Source organism: Mirounga leonina, unplaced genomic scaffold (genome assembly GCF_011800145.1).
Source record: "Mirounga leonina isolate KUSES-001 unplaced genomic scaffold, KU_Mleo_1.0 Mir_126, whole genome shotgun sequence".
Taxonomy (NCBI): domain Eukaryota; kingdom Metazoa; phylum Chordata; class Mammalia; order Carnivora; family Phocidae; genus Mirounga; species Mirounga leonina.
In genome coordinates this window covers 22,840,096-22,862,169 of record NW_023270314.1, presented here as the reverse complement: position 1 = coordinate 22,862,169, position 22,074 = coordinate 22,840,096, and the positions used below count along the sequence as shown (strand labels likewise).

Genomic DNA, 22,074 nt, shown 5'->3' with positions numbered 1-22,074 from the left:
GCTGGAGCAAAAGCAGGGTTAGGCAGTCAGGTCCCCCTGGGAAAGCCCCCAGCTTGGCTCTCGGAGACCGAATCAGGGGCCACCTTCAGAGAGGAGGGGGAAATAACAAGAGACCAAGCTATTAAAAATAACCTAGAATTTGCCTGGAAATAGCTCAGAGAGTTCAGCATGTCCTAAAAAGGCCTCCAGTCCTGGAACTCTGGCTGATGGGGGAAGAAGGGAGGGAGGGAGACAGAGATGAGGTAGGAAGCAGATAGAAGGGCTGAAGAAGAGATGAAGTCAGTTGCTTTCTATCTCTTCCAAAGTTTGGGGGACCACTGACCATGCTCCCTGATGACAGGGATAATGGAAGAAAAAAGATTAGAGCTAGCCCCTCCTCCTCGAGCAGGGTAAGAGAAATGAGCTCCTGTCCCTACCCTCTGCCCCCAAGCCAATGGTATCAGGGAGAAGACAATCCCAGTGGACAGCATTGATCCCAGTAATGGACACTTAGTGTGGCTTAGGCACCAGCCTAGGAAAGAAAAGCCCCCTGGCAGGAGGGGGGTGGGAAGCTTTCTTCCCCTTGTCTCTCTTTTTAAAATCATACATGTAGCTGGAGCCAACAGCACAGGAAACATGACAGACACAGGCCCCACACATATGTGTCCATCTCCCATGAGTCCTGAACTGATTAGAAAATAACTAGAATTGTCCTCTGCCCCTCACTCCTCCCTGCTTTCCCCCAATGCTGAGATTCCTAGACCTGGAAATTTCCTGAGGAGGAGGAAGGAGAACAACCTGGCCAGCATCCCTCCTGGATCTCTCTCTCTCTCTCTCTCTCTCGCTCTCTCGCTCTCTCTCGCTGCTGCTGCTGCTGCTACAACTTTTGGGGGCTCTGCTTCCTGTCATTCTGTCATAAAACCATCTAGTACCAGCTGCCATACCCTCCCAGGTCCTCTTCCAACCTCCCCGTGGTCTTGAGCCACAGAATAGAATGGCAGGGCTCTCCTGGCCTCCAATGTCCTGCTGTCTTCATCCCACCCCATGGCAATGCTCTGACGGGAAGTTATTTCTGGAGTCTACCCTCCATCCCTCCCATGGAGTCTTCAACCTCTCCGTCCTTTCCCTCTCCTCCTGCCCTAAGCAGAGACGAGATGTCCAGCCCCCCTTCCTGAGGGAATCCAGCCCTCTGAAGGAGGGGAGTCCCAGACCCTGGGACTGAGGCAAGGATGCAAGTTGGGGGAAACCTGCCAAGACAAGGGCCTCCCTCTCCAACTCATCCCCAAAGCAAGACCCTGGGTCTCAGGCCCTGAGGGTACGTCTCCGGACCCAAGACAGGTAAGGCAAGGTTGAAGTATGGGATATCTGTGGATACCCTGAATCGTCATGGGGTTGGAAGACTGAGAGATGGGGTGGGGGGGTGGGGGGAAGTCTGTGGCTCGGGCACGGGGACTCTGGGCGGGTGCAGTGACTCACCAGCTCTGGGGTCGGGGCTGCAACTGCCGGTGCAGAGCCACAGAGAAGCCGAAGAGGCTACCCGGCTCGCCCTCCTTGCGCAGGGCGCCCATCACGTCCAGATTGAAGGCGACAGCACCCGGGACGAGCAGTCCGGCCAGCAGGGAGCCAAGAAAGTAACAAATCCCGGGGGCGCCCCGAGGATCACGGCCTGGAGTCCCGGCCATGCGGCGAACCCTGGGCGCGCTCCGCACGAGCGCAAGAAAACTCGCTCCCTCCCGCAGCCCCAGGTCTCCCACGGCGGGTCTCTGGTCTCGAGTCTCGCACGTCTTTCAGGGCTCTCGCAATCTCTCTCCTCGCCACCCCTCTCCCGCCGCTCCACCGCCCCGTCCCCGCGCCGCCCCACCTCCTCGCTGCCCCGCTGCCCCAGCACCGGCTAGGACTGCAGCAGCCGCAGGCCAGGAGAGCGCTCCGGCTCCCGCCTCCTCCCCCAGGGGCAGCGCCCCGGCCCCGCCCTCGGCCCCGCCCCTCGCTCGCGCGGCAGGTGGAGGCTTCGCGGTGTCGCAAAGGGAGGTCCAGGCTGGCGACTCGGGGTGGGAACCGGCCTTGCTCGCCAGGATCCCCACCCGGGCTTTGGCCCCGCCCCCGCCTGCGCGCTCCTGCCCTCCCCCCCCCCACTCCTGCCCCAGCCCCCGAGTGGTGGGGGCGGTGCCTGGGGATGAGGAGGGAGAGACAAGTACAGACAGAAAGGGACCAAAAAGAGAAAGGAGGGTAAGAAATGAGAAGTGCTTGAGGCTAAAGGACAGTCTGGGAAGAGAGATGCAGACAGGGAGATGAAAGGGCAGGGTCCTGTGTGGTCTTTTGGTGCTCCCTTCTCTCCGTGGTCACGTAGAGCGCCTAGCATGCTCTTTGAATCAAACCACATCCCGCCCCATCCCATCCCACCCCCCAGAGCCCGGCAGTGACAACGGCTATGCTAGTAGCCACATGGTCAGCATTCAGGAGAACTGAGGAAAAGACAGAGGCAGCAGGAGAGAGAGAAACTCAGCAGGTCTGGGAGGAGAGCAAAGGAGGCAGGTAGAAAGAAAACAGAGAAAAGAGATGCAGAAAGAAGGGCAAGAGTTTGATCAATAAGGAATGGTGGGGGCTGGGGGGGGGTTCTTGGCTGCCTCAGTCCTTAGAGCACGGGACTCTTGCTCTTGGGATGGTGAGTTCCAGCCCCACTTTGGGCATAGAGCTTTCAAAAAAAAAAAAAAAAGGAATGGAATGGAATGGAATGAAGGGAGAAAAAATTACTGAGGGTGATTGATAGAGGAAGAGGAAATTAATTAAGCTGGGGAAAAGGGAGTGGGGGTCAAAGAAGAGCAAGGGCAAGGATGAAAAAGATTGGACCCAAGAGGCAGAGAGATGGAAAGGATGTCTTTGACTCACAGACCCCTTCCCTGAACTGTCCTTTTCCCACCTCTGACGGGAAAGGATTGGAGAGGGCAGCGTCCCCGGCTGATCCATGAAGGATCTGGGTGGGGCTTTGCAAGATCTCCACAGGGAGCCACAAGCCTCTCTTCCTCTCCCTTCCCCCCAGGCTGAGACAGAAGCAAAGGGGGGGGGGGGGGACATTTTCCAGCCCTCTGCTATTTATAACTCCAATCCAGAAATGGGGCCAGGAGGAGAGATAGGAAATAATTTGGCACAATTGGAACCTCGCTTGCTCCCACCTCCTCTTCTCACTGGGTGTCGGTCTTCTGTATATCCACCTATCCATCTTTCCCTTCCCTCTCTCGTTATCTGGTTTTGTCTCATCCCAAACTTTATTTTTGTCCCCTTTCTTGTCTCTATCACTTGGAACCCTTCTCTGAAGACTTCTCAATGCCTCCAATGTTGTCTCTGTCCCTCCAAGTCTATCATATCCTTAAGATTTTCTCTTCTCATGGGGTGCCTGTCTGGCTCAGTTGGGAGAGCATGTGACCCTTACTTCAGGGCCATAAGGTTGAGCCCCACGTTGGGGGGAGAGATTATTTAAATATGAAATCTTAAAAAATATATTTTTTCTTTTCTCCCTCCCTTTCTTTTTTTTAAAGATTTTATTTATTTATTTCACAGAGAGAGAGATAGCGAGAGCAGGAACACAAGCAGGGGGAGTGGGAGAGGGAGAGGGAGAAGCAGGCTTCCCACCGAACGTGGAGCCCAATGCCGGGCTCGGTCCCAGGACCCTGGGATCATGACCTGTGCCAAGGGCAGACGCTTAACAACTGAGCCACCCAGGTGCCCCTCTCCCTCACTTTCTTAAAAGCCCCAATGCACCCTACCTAATTTCTCTTCCCATGCTCCCTTTGTCTCTCTTATTTCTTTTTCCAAGACTATACTTTTAAAAACAAACAGAAAGGTAGGCTCTCACTCTGCTGGCCCTGGGACAATCCTTGCCCTGGGTAAGTTACTATACATTTGAAGATTTGGGCCTCTGTTTTTGCAACACTATACTGTAGACATTCCCTCAAGGGGACTAGCACACCTCTAACTAGGGGCTATCGAGGAAACACATGTGCTGCCAACAAGCCGGCACCAGGATCCTACTTTTATTATCCCTCAGATCTGCCCTCTCTATCCCTTTTCTATCTCAGAGCCCCAGACAGTAGAGCTGATATGAGAATGCAGAGTAGTAAAATCAGTATAGAACCCAGGACTCCTGACTCTGAGCCAAGATCTCCAACCTGGGTCAAATGCCTTTAGAGGCCCAGGTGCCTTCCTCTCTGCACCTGCAGCTTCTGCCCCCCTTCATCTTCACCCCACTGGCTCCTGCTAAATCCAAGGCTGAAACCACAATGCCAAGAATCTGCTTCTGACCTCCTCTGCCCAAATATTTGAGAAGTCATCTCACCCGCCACACGAGGAAGGAGCAGGAAAAGAGAGAGAGGCTGCCCAAAATTAGCCTGGCTATAAATAGTGGGGCAAGGGAGGGCGGGGGAATGTAAGAGTCCTAGACCAGCCTAGTAAATTTAGACATGTCGATTTTCCCTAAAGGAGAAGTGAGACAAGACTGTTGGAATGGGCCACAACGTTGTAGGTGAAGCGGGGGAGCGGAATGAAAAAGCTAGAGGGATCTGGAGAATGAAGCTCGGTGTTTGAATAAACAACCTGCCAAGAACTTCTTGTATTTGAGTCAAGAGTTTGGAAAGTCATGAAATTAAAACCAATTAAAACTATAGAGATGACGAAGAGATTATTGACTGCCAGGGGACAGGGATGGGAAGAGGTGAGAATAAAAAGATAGCACATTACACCTGAAACTAACATAACATCGTGTGTTAATTATACTTCAAAAATAAATAAATAGAGGCGCCTGGATGGATCAGTCGGTTAAGCGTCTGCCTTTGGCTCAGGTCATGATCATGGGATCCTGGGATCCAGCCCCAAGTCTGGGCTCCCTGCTCAGTGGGGAGCCTGCTTCTCCCTCTCCCTCTGCCATTCCTCCCAGCTTGTGCTCTCTCTCTCTCTCAATAAATTAAATAAATAAATGCAAAAAAAAAAAAAAAGATAGCACAGGAAGTTCCTTTGTGGTAATGAAGAGATCTGCATCCTGATTTTGGTGGTAGTTATTCAAATCTATACACAGGCTAAAACTGCGTAGAACTATACACACACGCACACACTGACACACACAAATAAATGTGTGTAGAACACTGATGAAAACCGAATAAGGCCTGTAAGCCAGTGACCAGTGTCCCTATGTCAGCTTCCTGGGTTTGATATTGTGCTACAGTTATATCAGATGTCACCAGTGAGGGAAACTGGGTGAAGGGTACACAGGACTTCATGTACTATTTTTGCAACTTCCTCTGAGTCTAGAACTATTTCAAAATAATTTTAAAAATTATTTGGGCATAGAGCTTTCAAAAAAAAATGAATGTCCAGGCCCAGCAAAGGCTACAGCCGGATCTCAGTGGAAGCTGAGGCTTTCTCCAGCCCCTTCCCCCTCTAACAACCTTTTTTGCCTCCATCTGGGATCCCTGTTTTTCAGCTTCCCCAGATTACACATTTTCCAGCTGCTGCCTCTAGCTAACAGGCAAACACTTCCAGAACACACTGCAGGGTTAACTTCTCCCTCCACCTCATCTGGCAGCAGAGCCTTGGAGCATATGTCCCAGGGTCAGCCTCTTCCTCCCCAACACACACAACATGAGGACTTTCTCACCCCACCCACCTCTCCAGCACTGGAATCCTTCTGCCTGCCTCTGAATTCTGGCTGTAGCCAAAGCTTGAACTATGGGAGTGGCTGGGAGAGAGAGAATATAAATGTGATTGAGAGGAATCACTGGGGAAATGACTTGACTGCTCTCATCTTTGAGGATCCAAGGGAAACCCATGCATTTTCTGGAGAAGGACTGGGAGGTCACTTCCCACGGGGAGCCATTTAGACTGTCTTGAGGGCCCCTTTTCTTTGAGCACTGGCTGCAGTCCAACATTTGGAACTTGGCCACACCACCAACAGTACCCCCCTCTTGAAACCCAGCCAGGCTTCCCAGTATGAGAAGCCTTCTCCACTCACTCCAATGTTCTCCTTCAGTCCTCATCCAACCCTTAACAACTCAGCAGCTTCCGGCCCTAATGTTTGGCCCAGGCGTTCAGTTTAGAACTTGCTAAGTAAAGCTAACTCAGGAAAAGACTTCAAAAGAACAAGGAAATGAGTGGGGAAGGAAAGGAGCGTGGAGTTGCATTCATTCATTCTAAGAGAAAAAAATCTGGGGGGCGGGGAGTATAAAGAGATGCGGGCAGAAAGAGATTTCAAATGTCAAGAGTCATTCTCCAGAGATTCATGAAGCTTGTGTCCATCTCACCCAAAGGCGGGTGGGGAGCTGAGCTTCAACTCAGCAGAAACTGAAGTTACACAGTGAGCAGCAAAAGCCTAGAAAAAGAGCATCTGGAGGATGACCCTGGAGAGATCAGCTGGAGTCCCCAGATAGAGGTACCCATGTCCTCTGCCCAGCTCTAGGGCAAAGGAACAGCCAGTGTGTGGGGAGGGGGATGGGGCTGATGTCTGCAGATTCCCGGCAGTCTCTATACTGATTGTGAAAATGTCAGGCGGTTGTGCCAGGGGGGTGAGGGTAATACAGGATGGGCTGGCACTCTCCCTGAGTCAGCCTAATCTTAACATTCACAAACTCACCACCGAAAACCCCAACACCAACCCCCCTCATTAGCCCCTGCCCTCTGTTTCACATCCCCAAGTAACCATTTTCTGGTACTCCCTCCAACCCCTGCTCTTCTCTCCCAGGCCCCACGTCTCTGGGAGTGAGGCACCGAGCATCTTCCAATGTGCTTCTATTTTGCTTGCTCACTGCAGTTGAAAGGTGGAGCCAAGCGGGGGTTGGGGGAAGGACTGGGCTGCCCGGTGACGCTCTCACTCTTCCCGCTTCTATTGATCAACCCCACGCTGGAACGGAGCCTCTTCCCAAACACTCCTCCCCAACCAGAATTCCCTCCAACTGTGCCCACAAGCTAGAAGGGCATAGTGACAAAACACAGAGCCTCCCCTCCTGGGGTCTTTCCCATGGTTTATGCGGCATAGGACAGTGGTTACACTCAGGCTCTGGAGTCAGATAGCCTGGATTTGTATCCTAGCTCTACCAGTTATCAGCTCTATTACTTAACTGCTCTGTACCTCAGTTTCTCCATCTGAAAATTGAGGGCAACAATAATTCACACCATAGATCTAGGGATTAAATGAATTAATACGTGTAAAGGGTTTGACCCATGGTAAGTACTCAGGAAATGTTGGAAAAATAAGTTATAGTACACATATAAGCATAGACACATACATATGCAGTATCCAACATTTTTATTCAGAATTTTTATCTTGGTGGCATTTACCGCTCTGCTTCATGCTACCACTTAACCATTTCATTCACTAATCCTTTCACTGTTGCACACCTCCCAGGACTTAAGATGCTGCTCTGCAAATAGCTGAATGACTCAATCAATCAGTAATCCTCAACTCTTTCTCAGGAAATTCAAGACTGTTTTATTCTAAATCAGCACCTATTTCTCTTCCCCTGTAAGTATACATCGTGAAGCCAATTTTCTACTATGTAACTGAATCACAAAAGGAGAGAATGCCAAAGTTGGAAACAGCCTTAGATATGGTTTAGTCCAGTGATTCCCAACGTCCCATGCATACTAGAATCAGATGAACAACTTTTTAAAAAATACTTATGCTTGGGTTCCACTCCTTAGAGATCTACTTACTCAGTCTAGGGCCAGGGCATTTTTAAAAACTTCCCCAGGTGGTTCTAATGTTTAGCCAGGGCTGAGAACTACTGATTTAATCCAATCCCCTTATTTTCCTAGGGAGAAAACCAAAATCCAGAGCATAAGCAACTTGCCCGGAGACACTGAGCATGTTAGTGCGTGGTGCACCAAGAGAAACGATGGCAATATCAAGAACATGATGGTGATAATTTATAATTTTTTCTTGTTGGAGTTAATCCCGGAAGCATTTCTCTTTAGTTGAGAGAGGTGTTATATGATTTACCTTTTACTGTGACAGCAGGACTTACTCTTCTGGTAAGACTGAAAGGGTTCGCATTCCCTGACCACAAAAGGACAGAGATGGCATTATACATTCACCACACATAGCCAGCCAAATTAGCAAAGCTCCCTAAGAGGCCGCTTGAAATGCCGAAAATGCTTCTTCTCTACAGTGATCACCAGAGCTGAGGGATCTTGGCAGGGTGGTGAGAAGCGAAGGGGCGGGAAAAGAGAGGAAAGCATTCCCTCCCAGAGGGAGGGTGCTGAGAATCAACGGAGAAGCGACCAGAGCTGCCAGGACGGAAAGGCGAGGGAAGGAAAAGAATTCCAATGAGTCCAGGGAGCCTCTGCTCCCCCAGTAATGGAACAATGATGCACAGCCCGGCAGTACCGACCCTCCCGGGAGCCCTGAGATCCAAAGGAGACGATCAAAACGGGCTCCGCGATACGCGTACTAAAGAAAACTTCCAACACTCACAAAAAAGGGAGCCCCCGCAAAACACCAGAGCTCATTTGCCCCCAACCCTCTCCTAGTCCCTCGGTTCAAAGCCAAGATCTTCTACACCCTCCACCCCCGGGCTCAAAAGGGGGCGGTCCCGGCCTCACGTGACATTGCGGTCACGTGACCCGGGCCCCGCGGGAGCCGCGCTGCGGATTCCAGCTTCTGCAGTCGGAGGGGGCCTGGCGCGCCCAGCCCCCAGCCCCCAGCCCGCCGCGACCATGCTGTCCCGCCTGCTGAAAGAACACCAGGCCAAGCAGAACGAACGCAAGGAGCTGCAGGGTGAGCCGATCGTCTCCGTCCGCCGTTTTCTCTCCCGCCGCGGCCTAGCCTCAGCCCGGAGCCTGGACCTCGAGTAACGGCCCAGATGCAGGGAAGGACGCGGGCTGCGGGGATGGGGTGGGGGCGCCTTTTTGGAAATCCCGTTCCCTTGCCAACGGGCTCTGGTCCCTTTGGCAACACTGCGAGCCGCCCCCTCCCCCTAATGCCCCCCACGCTCCGTCTCCCCGCATCCTCGCCCCGCCCCTGCGCGTGGAACAGCGCTGTGCCGATTGGCCCAGGGAGCCTCTCGGCCCGAAAGTGGGAAGGGACGCTCCTGAGGGACCCGGGTGTTGGGGCCCGACTGAGATGAGAGTCTTGGAGGCCTGAAACGACGGAAATGGGGGTGGGGCCCTTCGAGGATCTGGCCTGGGAATCCGGGAGTTACCATTCCTCAAGCCAAGATAGTGGGAAAATAGTGCCGGGGGTCTGGAGTCCTGGGCGGCTGCCACTGACTCGTTGGCGCCCCTGGGCGAGTCGCTTCCGTTCCCAGAGTACCAGTTAACCCACCTCTAAAATGAAAAGAATTCGGAAAAAAAAAATTTTTTAATAAAAATTTTGAAAAACAATAAAATGAAAAGGCTTGCTTTATGTTTTGCAAGGTCCTTTTCAACTCCGGCACTGTGAGATTAGTTGAGATGTTCCCGCACCTAGCGGAGTAGTAATTAATGGGTGGCGACCCTTTAGCACCCTTCAGAAAACCGAGTCTCCACTCCAATCCCTTTCCCCCCATCCCCAGAGAAGAGGAGGCGAGAGGCTATCACTGCAGCGACCTGCCTAACAGAAGCTTTGGTGGATCACCTGAATGTGGGGTATGAACTCCCCATCAGCACCCACCCCCCGCCCCTCCACACACACACACAAGTTAGGCATTGACAAGGTCCAGACCTCAGATTGCTGTTGAGGGGGTGAGGTGTTCCATTCATTCCCTCCCTTCATTCCCTCCCCTCCGCTCCGCCAGCTTAACTTCATGGGGAGAGGCTTGAGTCAGCTCTGACCCCTAACGTTGCACAAGGAGGAGCAGCTGCAGTGGTTGGAGAAGCGGCCAGAGTCCCCCCTCCCCACAGTAACCTCCCTGGTGCTCACAGCTTGATGCCATCTGCCCACTTCCCTTCACCCCTCCAAGTGCAGCTGTCGCCTCAGCAGGAGGGCAAGCACCTCCCTTCCCCGAAACTTGCCACCCTCTCCTTCTCTACCTCCCACCCTCTGGCAGGCCTGGGGAGCAGCTGACAGGAGAGAGATGGCACAGCTGGTGAGGGTGAGGGCAGAACCTATGCTAGGAGCTATAGCAGAGCCAGGCCATCTCGTCCCTTCCTTCCGGGTCCAGAGACCACCTATAGGAGAATGCCAGCAACAACCAAAGACTTGGGAAGGAGCAAAGAATATTGTCTCTTGACCCTGAGTGACCCAGAAGAGTGCTGAGATGATGACTAGAAGAAAGGGGGCAGTACGATGCCTTCCACCCCAGGACAAGTAGAATAACTTGGTTGTGAATCCAGAGACTGAGTCACCCAAGTGAGCCATACAGGGACTGTCATCTTCATTACTCATCTCTGGGGAAGATTAGGGGACAAGGAGGCCGGGGTTGGGGCCTCTGATCTCCCTCCCCTCCAGACTTCTCCCTTCACTCAGTGTGAAAGTGGGATGTCAACAGGAAGAACTAGGATTTTAGGAACTGCCAGGCGACTCTTAAAGCATTGGGAGCCCCCCTGCTATTACTGTTTCAGCTCCTACACTACCCCCCCCACTATGGCCAAGCTGTCTCCCAAAGAGAAAGGACAAGGTCTGCCCCCTTTTCTCCCTCCCACATTGGCGCCTCTTGGGCTCTGCTGTGAGACTGGCCCAGACTTCTCCCTCTGCTCTTCCTTTGCTAGCGGCCACCCCTCTTCCAGCTTAGAGGACAGCTAAGCCAAAGCCAGATTAGAAAGGGTTTTGTGTTGCTGCCCACGGGTCCTCTTGTTCCCTGGAAAGGAAAACAAAAGCTTAGTCTATCTCAGCCCCTGTCAGGTGTCCTTCCCATTCTCTCCACCCACCTCAACCCCTTGCCCCCTCCAGCCCCCACAGATTCCAGTGGGGGGTGGGCACCGGATATGGAGTCTCCCAGATGACCTAGAGCTTTAGGATGGGGAGTGAAAGACTCACCAGCCAATGGGAGAGAACAGTTGTTGTGGGATGGGGAGATTGGGGGAAGGGGGGCAGAGCAGGGGTTTGGCGATAGCAACTTCTTGGCATTAATGGTAACTGCAGCCAATCTTGATTGAGGAGGAAAAAACTGCCCAGAGCAGAAGGAAGAAAGGGTAAGAGAGAGAGAGAGATTGTGTGTGTGTGTGTGTGTGTGTGTGTTCCTCCATCTGTGTGGGCGAAAGGAGAAGGGTTGGGAGAGAGACTGAGAGCCAAGAAGAAGCCCTTGGGATATCTTCTCTTGACCCTGAGTTCCTGGGGAGGGGGGCTGCTCTCCCATCCCACCCCATATTCAGGGAGGGGCTCAATTTCCCTTCCCAACTTCTTGCACAGATCCCTGGGCTTCCAAGCACGGCCAGATGTGTCCCTGCTGCTGGATTTTCCCAGCTTCTCTGAGCCCCCACTACCCTCCCAGCTTCTTCCCCAGGGATATTCCCTCCAGGTTAATCCTCCCTTCTCTCACCCAGCTTTAGGAATTCCTTTGCGGGGTAGGAGATGGTAAGTTTTCAGTCAGCTCCCAGCTAGGCTCTCCTGGGAATGCTGGGAGTGGGAGGAAGAAGCTGGTTCATTTGCATGAATGGTAGTCATTTGCATCACATCCAAGAATGGCCAAAATCATGAGGTTTTCCCCAGTCTGGCTGCTGGCTGCCCTCCCACCCTTGCAGTGGAATATTAGTCCTGGAGACCAGTCCCCACCAGCTGGGTGAGGTGATCTCATCCCTCTTCCAACCTCTAGTGTGGCCCAGGCCTACATGAACCAGAGAAAGCTGGACCATGAGGTGAAGACCCTACAGGTCCAGGCTGCCCAGTTTGCCAAGCAAACAGGCCAGTGGATCGGGATGGTGGAGAACTTCAATCAGGCACTCAAGGTGGGCCACACTCCCTACATCACTGGGACCCCATTGACTGCCTCCAGTCAGGTCAGCTCAGGCCTCAGGTTAAAAAGGAAATGGGGATGGTCCCAGAGATGGTATCTATGGCCCCAGTCTCAGAGAAGCTAGAGAGAGAAAAGTAGTTGGTGGGTTCAAGCAAAGCCCTTTCTAGGGGATGGATGGAGGTGTCCCTGCCTGCCACACACTACGCACCCTGATTCCCAGCCTCCCACCTCCTCCCCTTCCCAGGAAATCGGGGATGTGGAGAACTGGGCTCGGAGCATCGAGCTGGACATGCGCACCATTGCCACCGCACTGGAATATGTGTACAAAGGGCAGCTGCAGTCTGCCCCCTCCTAGCCCCTCTTCCCTTCCCTCTACGCCACCCCTCCTACCTCCCCCATGGGGGAAGCTGACAGGCCAAGAATAAAACACAAGCCTCCATTTCTCGTCGTATGTTTCAAAGAGCTACTAGCCCAGCGTGGTGGGTAGGAGTGGAAGATTCAAAGACTGTTTCCCTAAGTGACAGTTACCTTTTGGGTAAAGGGTGGAACCAGCGTCCTCTTACTGTCCCACCCCCCTTTCCTCTTTGGGCCTGGTGCTGGTGCATGTTGCGTAAGCAGAGGGCGGAAGTTTCCCATACCTCCCCAGAGAAGGTTAGTTGTGCCTGTCCCAAGCTTCCTAACTCAGGACTTCAGTTTCCTGCAGAGGAGAAATATGACACAGAGCAGGCTTGGTCCCGGCTTTGGCTCTCTGCCTCTCCACGTGCTCGGGGCCTCTCCCAGCCTGGTGCTAAGCAGTGTCATGAGTCCGGACCAGGTTGGAGATTAATTCTTGGGCATGGGGGCGCTTGGGGACTTGGAAGGAGGGGGAGTGGCAGGTCCAAGGTCACCAACAGAGAGGGGCAGCTGCCCATCCTTGACATATCCCTCCTCCTGGTAGTCCAGGACAGAGGTGATCAGGCACCCTGGCTGGAAAAGACAGCCGAGAAGGGGGCCTGGGCACGCCTGGCCTGTGCCAAGCTTTGGCTTTGACTGGGGGCCTCCAGCTTCCCTGGCTCCTCCTCCCAGCCCCTCCCCGCCACACACACACTTAATACTTCCGGGACCCAGGCTACCCGCTGTGGAGTTTGGCATTAGCTGTAGCTAGTGTGGGAGCCTGGAAAGACTGGGAGCAAAGTCTCTCAAACGGAGCAAAAGAAGGCGCTTCAGGCACTGTGCTACCTGCTAGCTTTCCCCAGAGGAGGTAAGCAGGGGCCCGGGAGCTGGGTACTCTGGGGGGGCTCTCCTAGGCTCGCACATGTTGATGAGTCCAAGCCGGAAGCTTTTCATGTGCTTCCTCACACACGATTGCCCTTGACCCTCCACAGCTCCCAGCTGGGCCATGGCGGGTGCTGGCCCCACTGGTAGAATAGAAAACAGGTTCAGAGATGCGGTGAGAAGTTTGGGGCCAACAGGACTGAAGTGCTCTTTGCCCTGGACATGTTTCCAAAAATAAGGCCCAGTTTACATGTAGGGAATTCAGATGCCGCTGGCTTAGCAGGAGAGGTGAAAGCCAAGCAGATTCCTCTGCTCCTGTGCCCCGGCCCCGACTCATCCGGCTTTAGGTGAGGTGGCCGCAGATACAGGGTCTGCCTGGATCTTTGCTTTGCTTAGGTGAGCCAGCGTTTGCCAGTTACCTGCCAAGCAGATAATTTCTCAATCTGCTCAGACCAGACTTCTAGCTAGGGAGGAGGTTAGGGGCAAGGGTTTAAGAGCCAGAGTAAACTAGACAAGTTTTCCTGCGCAGCCTCGGCTGCCACCTGCCGGTCTCTTGGGCTCTGGCCATGTGGCTGCCTCTGCTGCTGGGAGTCTTGCTCTGGGCAGTGCTGTGGTCACTCAGGGACCGGCAGAGCCTGCCCGCCAGCGATGCTTTCGTCTTCATCACCGGCTGTGACTCAGGCTTCGGGCGGCTTCTGGCCCTGAGACTGGACCAGAGAGGCTTCCGAGTCCTGGCCGGCTGCCTGACCCCCGCAGGGGCAGAGGACCTACAGCGGGTGGCCTCCTCCTGCCTCCACACCACCCTGCTGGATGTCACGGATCCCCAGAGTGTCCAGCGGGCAGCCAAGTGGGTGGAAACACATGTTGGGGAAGCAGGTGAGTAGTGCCGGGGCCACTGGGACATGGTGTGGAAGCGGGAGGGACTGCGTGGGGCAGAAGCAATGATCGGGAGAGAGCGCGTCGGAATGCCTTACCTACCCTGTGGTATCTGTCTCATCTCTCCACAGGGCTTTTTGGTCTGGTGAATAATGCTGGTGTGGCCGGGATCATTGGGCCCACACCGTGGCTCACACAGAATGATTTCCAGCGGGTGCTGAATGTGAATACACTCGGTCCCATCGGCATCACCCTTGCCCTGCTGCCCCTGCTGCAGCAGGCCCGGGGCCGGGTGGTCAACATCACCAGTGTCCTGGGTCGCCTGGCGGCCAATGGTGGGGGCTACTGTGTCTCCAAGTTTGGCCTGGAGGCCTTCTCTGACAGCCTGAGGTGAGGGGTGCAGAGCCCTGGGCTGCCCTGCAGAGATGACTAAAACCCAGCATGGGGGGATCCTGAAGAGGAGACAGTTTAGGGCTCAACTAACTGTTGCTCCTAGTAGTAGTATTAGTAACTACTACTTGTGATGAGCTAGTACCTTGACAGAACATTTTCTCCTCTGTTTCTCCCAGCAGCCCTCTAAGGGATAGGCATTAATATCCACAGGGTAACATAACTTACCCAAGACCACACAACTAGTTAGTGGAAGCAGTGGGACTTACCCCCAGGTCTGCCTGCCCCTCATCTTTATGTTCTCCTGCCCTTCATATTTAAACAGTAATGTTCAGGGGTGCCTGGGTGGTTCAGTAGGTTAAGCATCTGCCTTCGGCTCAGGTCATGATCCCAGGGTCCTGGGCTCAAGCCCCGTGTCGGGCTCCCTGCTCAGCAGGCAGTCTGTTTCTCCCTCTCCCTCTGCTTCCCACTCATGCTTGCTCTCTCTAGTGCTCACTCTCTCTCTCAAATAAATAAAATCTTAAAAAAAAAAAAAATTGGGGGCGCCTGTCTGCCTTCAGCTCAGGTCATGATCCCAGGGTCCTGGGATCGAGCCCCGCATCAGGCTCCCTGCTCAGCGGGGAGTCTGCTTCTCCCTCTCCCACTCCCCCTGCTTGTGTTCCCTCTCTCTCTGTCAAATAAATAAAATCTTTTTTTTTTTTAAGATTTTATTTATTTATTTGAGACAGAATGAGAGAGAGAGAGCACATGAGAGGGGTGAGGGTCAGAGGGAGAAGAAGGCTCCCTGCTGAGCAGGGAGCCCGATGCGGGACTTGATCCCGGGACTCCAGGATCATGACCTGAGCCGAAAGCAGTCGCTTAACCAACTGAGCCACCCAGGCGCCCTAAATAAAATCTTTAAAAAAAAAAAGAAATTAAAAAAAATTAATAATGTTCAAAGTCCCATGAGAGCACAAAGGACACTCAGCAAGTACCACAGGGGATCAGGGCCTGAATTTTGAGCAGTACACGTGCCCCCAGCCAGCCCACCTTCTATAGGAAGCCTGCCTTCTTCACCATCACTCAGGAAAGAATTTCATATACTTTTGTACCTATCCCTTGGTCCTTTAATTTTCCAATCAGCATCATGGAACACATACTTTACACTTGGATTTCTGCATCTGTGTCAAGGAGGTTAGATGTGTGTCTGCAGTATGCCCAGCAAATACCAGTCTACACCCTTCATGTCCAGCACCCAGGACTAAACCCTATGCTCTGGGACCTAGGGAATGGGGTAGTTCTAGGTCAGGAGTTGGCAAACTGGTTCTTAGGCCAAATCTGGCCAATTGCCTACCAGCTAATAATGGTATGTTTACATTTTATTATTTTTTTAAAAGTATTTATTTGAGAGAGAGTGCATGCATGTGCATGGGGGGAGGGGCAGAGGGAGGAGAGAGAATCTCAAGCAGATTCCCCACTACCGCAAGGCTCAATCCCATGACCCCAAGATCACCACCCAAGCCAAAATAAGAGTCGAATGCCCAGCCGACTGAGCCACCCAGTCGCCCCTGGTGTTTACATTTTAAATGGTTACATTATAAATGGTTATGTAAGTACCTACCTGACTGATATCATTTATTTTTAGGCCTGTATTGCCAAAAATATTTACTGTCTGGCCCTTTAAGAAGTTTACTCACCCCTGTTCTAGATCTTAGACTACAAAGGAAAACAAACCTCAAAAATACACGGCCCACTTACCCCATCTCAGGACAGCAGGGATCCCCTTTACCTTCAATACCCCGGTTCCCGGCCTGTGATAACTTGCCCATTTTAGCCCCCACACCCAAGTCCCTGAGGATCCCTTTCCTATAAAGGCAAGAAGCCAGAAACCTCCCTCTATCCCCATCCAGGCGGGATGTGGCTCATTTTGGGGTCCGAGTCTCCATCGTGGAGCCTGGCTTCTTCCGAACCTCTGTGACAAATCTCAAGTGTTTGGAGGAGACCCTGCAGGAGTGCTGGGCACGGCTACCTCCCGCCACACAGGCCCGCTATGGGGAGGCCTTCCTCACCAAATGTGAGTATCTGGGCCCACACGGGCATCCGAGGGGAAAGGAGAGTGCCAGAAAGGCCTGTCCTACACCAGCCTGCTGGGAGGACGTGAGGGTGAATGGGGTGCCACAGAAGAACACCCAGGCCACATGGAACCTGCCCACTTGCCAAACTGGGGAGGGACTAAGGGTCCCTCTGACCTTTGCTGGGGACCAGCTCCAGAACCCAGAAGACAGGGCCTGGCATGGGCTGGAGTGGGAAGGGACACTGATTACAACCACCTCCTGGGATGCAGACTTGGAAGTGCAGCGGCGCATCATGAACCTGATCTGTGACACGGACCTGACCAAGGTGAGCAGGTGCCTGGAGCATGCCCTGACTGCTCGTTACCCCAGAACCCGTTACAGCCCAGGCTGGGACGCCAAGCTGCTCTGGCTGCCAGCCTCCTACCTGCCAGCCAGCCTGGTGGATGCTGTGCTCACCTGGGTCCTTCCCAAGCCCGCCCAGGCAGTCTGCTGAATCCAGCCTTCTGGCAAGACATTGTTTCTGCCCCCACCCTGGTACTGCCTGATGCCTGGCACAAAATAAGCACTCAATAAATGTGTCTTGTTAAACAAACAACAAAACACTGTAGGTGGGCAGAAATGAAGTTGTCCAGTGGGAGACTGACCCCATTTAAGTGCTACCCCCTAGGCTGACTTAATGCCCAGGGTACCTGGCCTGTTGAGTACCTGCAAAACCACTAGCAACCACTGGGCGCATAGGTGCTCTTTGAAGCTGTACCTGGAATGGCCACCAGAGGGCACTGTTGGACGTTTCCTTTCTTTTCTACTAAGAGTAAAGGTGCAGTTCGGTGTTCAGAGTACAAAGGGCCATAACCTATTTTTCTTGGGAGGGAGGGAAGGTAGTGAAGAGGGGTCAGGACCAGGCTGGGTGGGTTCCATGGGGAAAAAAGGTAATACCCACTTAAATTGTCCCCTCTCTTTATTTTTTTTTTTTTTAAAGAGTTTGTTTATTTGAGCTAGAGCGCGAGTTGGGGGAGGAGGCAGAGGAAGAGGGAGAAGCAGGTTCCCCACAGAGCAGGGAGCCTGATGTGTGGCTCAATCCCAGGACCCTGAGATGATGACCTGAGCCAAAGGCAGGACATTTAACTGACTGAGCTACCCAGGCGCCCCCTCTTTTTTACAGATTTATTTATTTGAGAGAGACCATGCGAGCGAGGGGAGGGGCAGAGGGAGAGAATCTCACTCCCCACTGAGCGGGGAGCCCGACATGGGGCTTGATCTCATGACCCTGTGATCATGACCTGAGTCAGCCAAGAGTCGGACACTCAACCGATCGAGCCACCCAGGAACCCCTAAATTGTCCTCTTATCTGAGTCAAGAAGGATGGTATTGGCCACAAAGGTGTCATAGCAACTTACCACCACCCTAAAAGGAGCCAGGTCCCCTTTGTTGGGAGGGAGTTGCTAGGCCCTCAGAGGCGGGCAGAACACCAAGGAAGAGATGTCCATGGTAGATTTGGGCTGGCCTCTCCCAGGTAGGGCCTTTGTGGGGAATCCCTTGGACTTTTGCAGGACATGGCTTCATGAACCTTGCAGCACTGTACCTGGCAGTACAGGAATAGGAGACAGGGAGCGCAGTGGGCCCCATCCTCCTCCAGATCCCCACTTCCACTGCAAGCCCCACCAGCGCCTTCAGCAAAACCCGCCTTTCCCAAACACCCCCCCAAAATACGCCTTCCTTCCCAAGGTGCACACAGAACAAGATCCCAGAGGACAGGAACACGGGTGAGGAGAAGGAAAGGCTAAAGTTATCACTCTTCAAGACAAACAGACTATTTTTTTCAGTCTGAAAAAATAATCCGTTTAATTGAAAAACCTGGTGTACTACCCCACTCCCTCAGATGAGGGGGCTGGAGAGACCAGACCCTCTACATCACTTCATAGCCACTTCGGATACTCTTCACGAGGCAGCAGGCAAAGACAATTCCCAGTACCTAAAAGTAAAGATAGAGCGGTGGAGAGGAGTCAGAAAGGCAAAGTATCCCAGGCCCACCCAAGAGACCCCAAACACAACCAGGGCCCCCGTCCCCAGGCCAGGACTTCCGCAGCACCCTCCTCCCACTGCCCCTATTGCCCAGATGCCCCAGAATGAGTCCCAGGGGCGCCGCTCACCTCCACAAAGGCAATGCCCAGGGCTGCTGCGGCCACCACCAGCACATTTCTCCTCAGCCAGCCCCCAATCTTCTCCACACAGCCCTGAAGGGTAGCGGGCACACAAGGCAAGAACATCATCAGAAACTTCCCACCCACCTTCCCTGGTCCCTCTGGCTCTCCCCTACTCTCTGTACCTTTCCCCCCATCCCTAGCACTCCCAGATCCCCTCCCATCCCAGGGCCCCAACCCTCTCCACATCCATCCCTGGTCCCTCTCTCAACCCTTGAAATCTTCCCCAGGTTTCCCAAGTCCCCTGCTATCTCAGCTTCTTCCCTACCTCAGGGTAGATGTTCTTCACTTGGAAAGAAACCCCACAGTCCTTTGTGACATTGATGCAACAGGAGTCAGGGACTTGGCCCTTGGGCACGCTAGGGACGTTCTCCCAGTCCGTGTAGTTAGCTGCCCCACAGCATTTAAACTGCGGGAGAAGAGAAATAGCGAGTAGGTTATTACGTGAACCTCCACCTTCAATGTGAAGGTAAGAATCTTCTTCCCCCACTACCCCTGCTCCCAGCAACCTCACTCACATCTTCCTGCATCTTGTCCAGGGCCGAAGTCGTGCGGTTGTCTTTCCGATAATTCTGCATCTGCTGCCGGAAGTCCTTATTAAATTCTAACATCACCTGGGAAGAGGAAGGATCATTGTTGAGGTCAAACTTCAGGGCACACACATCCCAGAGCAGCCAGACCTCTGAGGTAGGGCCCTCCCCTGTTCCCCGGCTTACCTTGTCTCTAAACACATAGCCAGCAATGGCTGCGGCCACCTCCACCAGCATGATGAGTGACAGGAAGATGGCAAACTGCGGGCACGGTGGACCGGAGTCAGGTTTGGAGTCTTGGTGAGAGTGGCCTGCCGTGGCCCAACCAGCCTCTAGCTCACTCATAAAGGTTTTCCTCACTTCACCTCGTGAGCCCCCTCCGTGGACACCCTCCCCACAGCCCTGGACCCCCGTGCTGGCCCCACACCCAGCTCACCGTGATCATAAGACAGTAGTTCTCCTTGCAGGCCCCACAGCAGCCCACAAAGGCCACCAGGAAGAGGAAGGCACCGACTGCGATGATGACCACCGGCAACAGGGAGCCAGGCGTGGCCCCCTGGGTGATGGTCTGACTCAGGACCAGCTGGGCCCCTACACCCACAGCGATCAGCCCCACTGCACAGGCCTGTGAGGAGGGCAGGTCGGGGTGAGGCCAGACCCACAACCCGTCAGTCCTCCGTGGTGGAGGGCAGCAGATACACCCAGGACACGGCCGGAGCCCCATCCCAGAGAGGCAGATTCTCACACCTCCAGGAAACTTGACTGCAGGGGAAGAGGATGACCCATACTGGCCCCACAGTTTGATCAAATGCCAAAAGAGAAGTTCCCAGAAAGCCCTGACCCCAGGGCACATACTCCTCACCTAGAGTGGTGCTTCCTATGGGCCTCAAGGGCTCCCAGAACTGCCCTCTCACTGTCTTCCAGAGCCCGCCCCATCCTCATCAGCTGTGACTAGGCTTCCTCAGGCCCACTAGGCCAGGGAGGAGAAGGGAGAAGAAAAAGAGGCAGGAGTGGTGTGCCCCTCCCTGGACAAAGAGCAGCCTCTGAAGCCAGGAGCCCAGGACAGGAGCAAACTGAGGTGGGCAGAGCCCTTCCCCACCCCCAAGCAGCTGAGAGGAGTGATGAGGGATGAGGGACTGGAAAGGAGTGAGGGGTAAGGGAGAGCGGAGGGGAGGGTGGGGAGGAGAGGGAAGCCCCACGGCGATAGCCATCAGGCCGGCCGTTGGCTGGTTGCCCCATTGCCCGGTATCACAAGTGGTTGGGTCACCAGACAGGAAGGGCCAGAAGGGGAGAGGGGGAGGGTGCTGCGCACCCACGCTGTCCGTTCTTGGTCCAAACAAGCCTCAGAGGACCCCGAAAGCTGGAGGGGGTGGGGTGGCCATGCTGTCTTCGGCCTGTTCCTCGGGCTCTCCTCCCGCATCTGGTCTCCAGCTGCCTTCATTCTCGGCCGCTCAAGCCCTCACCACTCCGGATCCAGGTCTCCCCGCACCCTGCCAGCGCGTCCCCATCGTCTCCCTTCCCACTCACGCAGAAGGCCAGCAGAAGAACGTAGAGCAAGAACTTGACACATTTCATTCCTCCTTCCACCGCCATGGCTGCCGGGCCTGGGGCAGAGGGGAGCGCAGGGGGATAAGAACCGGCCGCGGGAGGACCTCGGTTTCCGTGTTCCCTGCCGGCCCTCGAGGCCTTCCCTGCGCTGCCCCCATTCCCGGCCCCTCCCACCCGGAAACCCGCGGTCAGATCCACGTCTCCCAGCCCCCTCTTCTCCCGGGCTGGAGAGGGGTGGGGGCGACCGCCGCGAAGCCCGGACCCGCCCCGCCGCCTCCCGGGCCCGATCCCAGGGCGCCGACCGAAGCCGGAGCCCGACGCCCACCCTCGGCCCGCCAGCCCCCCAGCGGCCAACACCCCTTCCCCACCCAGCCAGCCGCTACAAACGGTCCTCGGCCCAAGCGCGAACCACCGCCCGCCCCAGCCGCCTTCTCCGGAGCTCTGACCTCCCCCAAAACACAAGCGCAGCCGGCCCCCCACCTAACCCCGCCCGGGCCTCCGGAACTTTGCAAAGTTGCAAAGTTGCGAGGGCCTCGGGAGCGCGGCGGATCTTCGGGGACCCGGGGCGGGCCCCAGCGGAGGACGCTGCCCGCGACCTCCCACCCAGACCGAGGCCGCCCGCGCGCCCCGCGGCCTCACCTGGGCTCCCCGAGGCTGTGCGCTCCTCTCCAGCCGCGGTCCAGGGGCTCTCTAGCAGCGCCCCCCCGGCTGCGGCCCCGCCCGCCGCGCGGCCCCGCCCCGGCCTCCAGCCGCAGCCCCCTCCCCCGCCGCCTCCTCCGCCCAGTGGCCGCCTGCCTCCCTCATGTGACGCGGGAACAGCTGCGGCCTGAGTCACCCGGCCGGCGAGGGGAGGGCCGAGCCCCCCGCCCGGCCAGGGCCACGTGGCCCCTACCGGGAAGGCAGCGCCCACCCCCGCGAAGGGAAGGCGCCGAGGGCCGGACCTCGGGGTGCCCGGGGTCCTCCTGGTGCCCCCGGCCCCGGGGCCACCTCGGCCTGGGAGGGCGGGACCCAGCGGCGCCTGATTCCGCCCGGTTCGAGCAAGCGGAGGAAGCGTGTGCGAGCCAAGGTGGGGAAAGCGGCCCGGAGCTACAGTCTGAGCGCCCGCGCCGGGCGGCTGGGCTGAGGCAAGGTGACGAGGTGGTCTTCGAGAGGCCGCCTCCTCCTCGCCCCGGGCCCACTCCTTTCCTCTGGCTCCCGTCTCCGTTGGAGGCCCCACCCCTATCCCCCAGGCGGCAGAGGGCGCTGTGAGCTCCCGGGGATCGGGAGGGTTCAGAACAAACACTTCCAGAAAGTCCCTGGCCTCGCGTCCTGGGAGTCCCCCAACATTCTAGAGTGGGTGTTCCTGTTCCCCTCTCTGTTAGTCCTTCTCCATTTTCTGGGGCTCCGGAGT

General features: G+C 55.1%; 4 protein-coding genes across 7 annotated transcripts in view; 2 read left to right on the top strand and 2 right to left on the bottom strand.

The window, feature by feature from the left end:
• Nucleotides 1–1,853, bottom strand: part of ITGA7 (integrin subunit alpha 7) — a 31,731-nt gene extending 29,878 nt beyond the window's left edge. For 3 of the 4 annotated variants that reach the window (XM_035002451.1, XM_035002452.1, XM_035002453.1), the window contains exon 1: nt 1,456–1,852. In XM_035002451.1, coding sequence (XP_034858342.1) covers nt 1,456–1,661 — 206 coding nt within the window. In that variant the 5' untranslated portion in view covers nt 1,662–1,852. Of the gene's footprint in view, nt 1–1,455 lie in introns of all 4 variants that reach the window. The other variant, XM_035002454.1, reaches the window with a different exon arrangement.
• A 6,707-nt stretch (nt 1,854–8,560) lies between these two features.
• On the top strand, nt 8,561–12,270 carry BLOC1S1 (biogenesis of lysosomal organelles complex 1 subunit 1). Its single transcript, XM_035002450.1, has 4 exons — nt 8,561–8,737; nt 9,513–9,585; nt 11,691–11,823; nt 12,076–12,270. The coding sequence occupies exons 1-4, from the start codon at nt 8,677–8,679 to the stop codon at nt 12,184–12,186; spliced, it is 378 nt and encodes a 125-aa protein (XP_034858341.1). The 5' UTR covers nt 8,561–8,676; the 3' UTR covers nt 12,187–12,270.
• Nucleotides 12,271–12,299: 29 nt separating this feature from the next.
• On the top strand, nt 12,300–17,292 carry RDH5 (retinol dehydrogenase 5). Its single transcript, XM_035002449.1, has 5 exons — nt 12,300–13,071; nt 13,615–13,961; nt 14,093–14,351; nt 16,241–16,404; nt 16,675–17,292. Exons 2-5 carry the CDS (start codon nt 13,652–13,654, stop codon nt 16,896–16,898), a joined length of 957 nt encoding a protein of 318 aa, XP_034858340.1. The 5' UTR covers nt 12,300–13,071; nt 13,615–13,651; the 3' UTR covers nt 16,899–17,292.
• A 924-nt stretch (nt 17,293–18,216) lies between these two features.
• On the bottom strand, nt 18,217–21,425 carry CD63 (CD63 molecule). Its single transcript, XM_035002448.1, has 8 exons — nt 21,324–21,425; nt 20,664–20,740; nt 19,573–19,761; nt 19,323–19,397; nt 19,125–19,220; nt 18,875–19,015; nt 18,556–18,639; nt 18,217–18,377 (listed from the first exon to the last, which is right to left on the bottom strand). The coding sequence occupies exons 2-8, from the start codon at nt 20,727–20,729 to the stop codon at nt 18,312–18,314; spliced, it is 717 nt and encodes a 238-aa protein (XP_034858339.1). The 5' UTR covers nt 20,730–20,740; nt 21,324–21,425; the 3' UTR covers nt 18,217–18,311.
• Nucleotides 21,426–22,074: the final 649 nt, after the last annotated feature.

What these genes read in the sequence shown, in the direction of transcription:
- BLOC1S1 (XM_035002450.1), top strand. Translation starts at nt 8,677, where the DNA reads ATGCTGTCCCGCCTGCTGAAAGAACACCAGGCCAAGCAGAACGAACGC. An exon ending in CGAACGCAAGGAGCTGCAGG is followed by an intron (nt 8,738 to 9,512) that starts GTGAGCCGATCG and finishes CCCCATCCCCAG; the next exon opens with AGAAGAGGAGGCGAGAGGCT. An exon ending in GTGGATCACCTGAATGTGGG is followed by an intron (nt 9,586 to 11,690) that starts GTATGAACTCCC and finishes TCCAACCTCTAG; the next exon opens with TGTGGCCCAGGCCTACATGA.
- RDH5 (XM_035002449.1), top strand. Translation starts at nt 13,652, where the DNA reads ATGTGGCTGCCTCTGCTGCTGGGAGTCTTGCTCTGGGCAGTGCTGTGG. An exon ending in AACACATGTTGGGGAAGCAG is followed by an intron (nt 13,962 to 14,092) that starts GTGAGTAGTGCC and finishes ATCTCTCCACAG; the next exon opens with GGCTTTTTGGTCTGGTGAAT. An exon ending in GCCTTCTCTGACAGCCTGAG is followed by an intron (nt 14,352 to 16,240) that starts GTGAGGGGTGCA and finishes ATCCCCATCCAG; the next exon opens with GCGGGATGTGGCTCATTTTG.
- CD63 (XM_035002448.1), bottom strand. Translation starts at nt 20,729, where the DNA reads ATGGCGGTGGAAGGAGGAATGAAATGTGTCAAGTTCTTGCTCTACGTT. An exon ending in TTCTTCTGCTGGCCTTCTGC is followed by an intron (nt 19,762 to 20,663) that starts GTGAGTGGGAAG and finishes CCCTCCTCACAG; the next exon opens with GCCTGTGCAGTGGGGCTGAT. An exon ending in TGGGCATTGCCTTTGTGGAG is followed by an intron (nt 18,378 to 18,555) that starts GTGAGCGGCGCC and finishes CTTTACTTTTAG; the next exon opens with GTACTGGGAATTGTCTTTGC.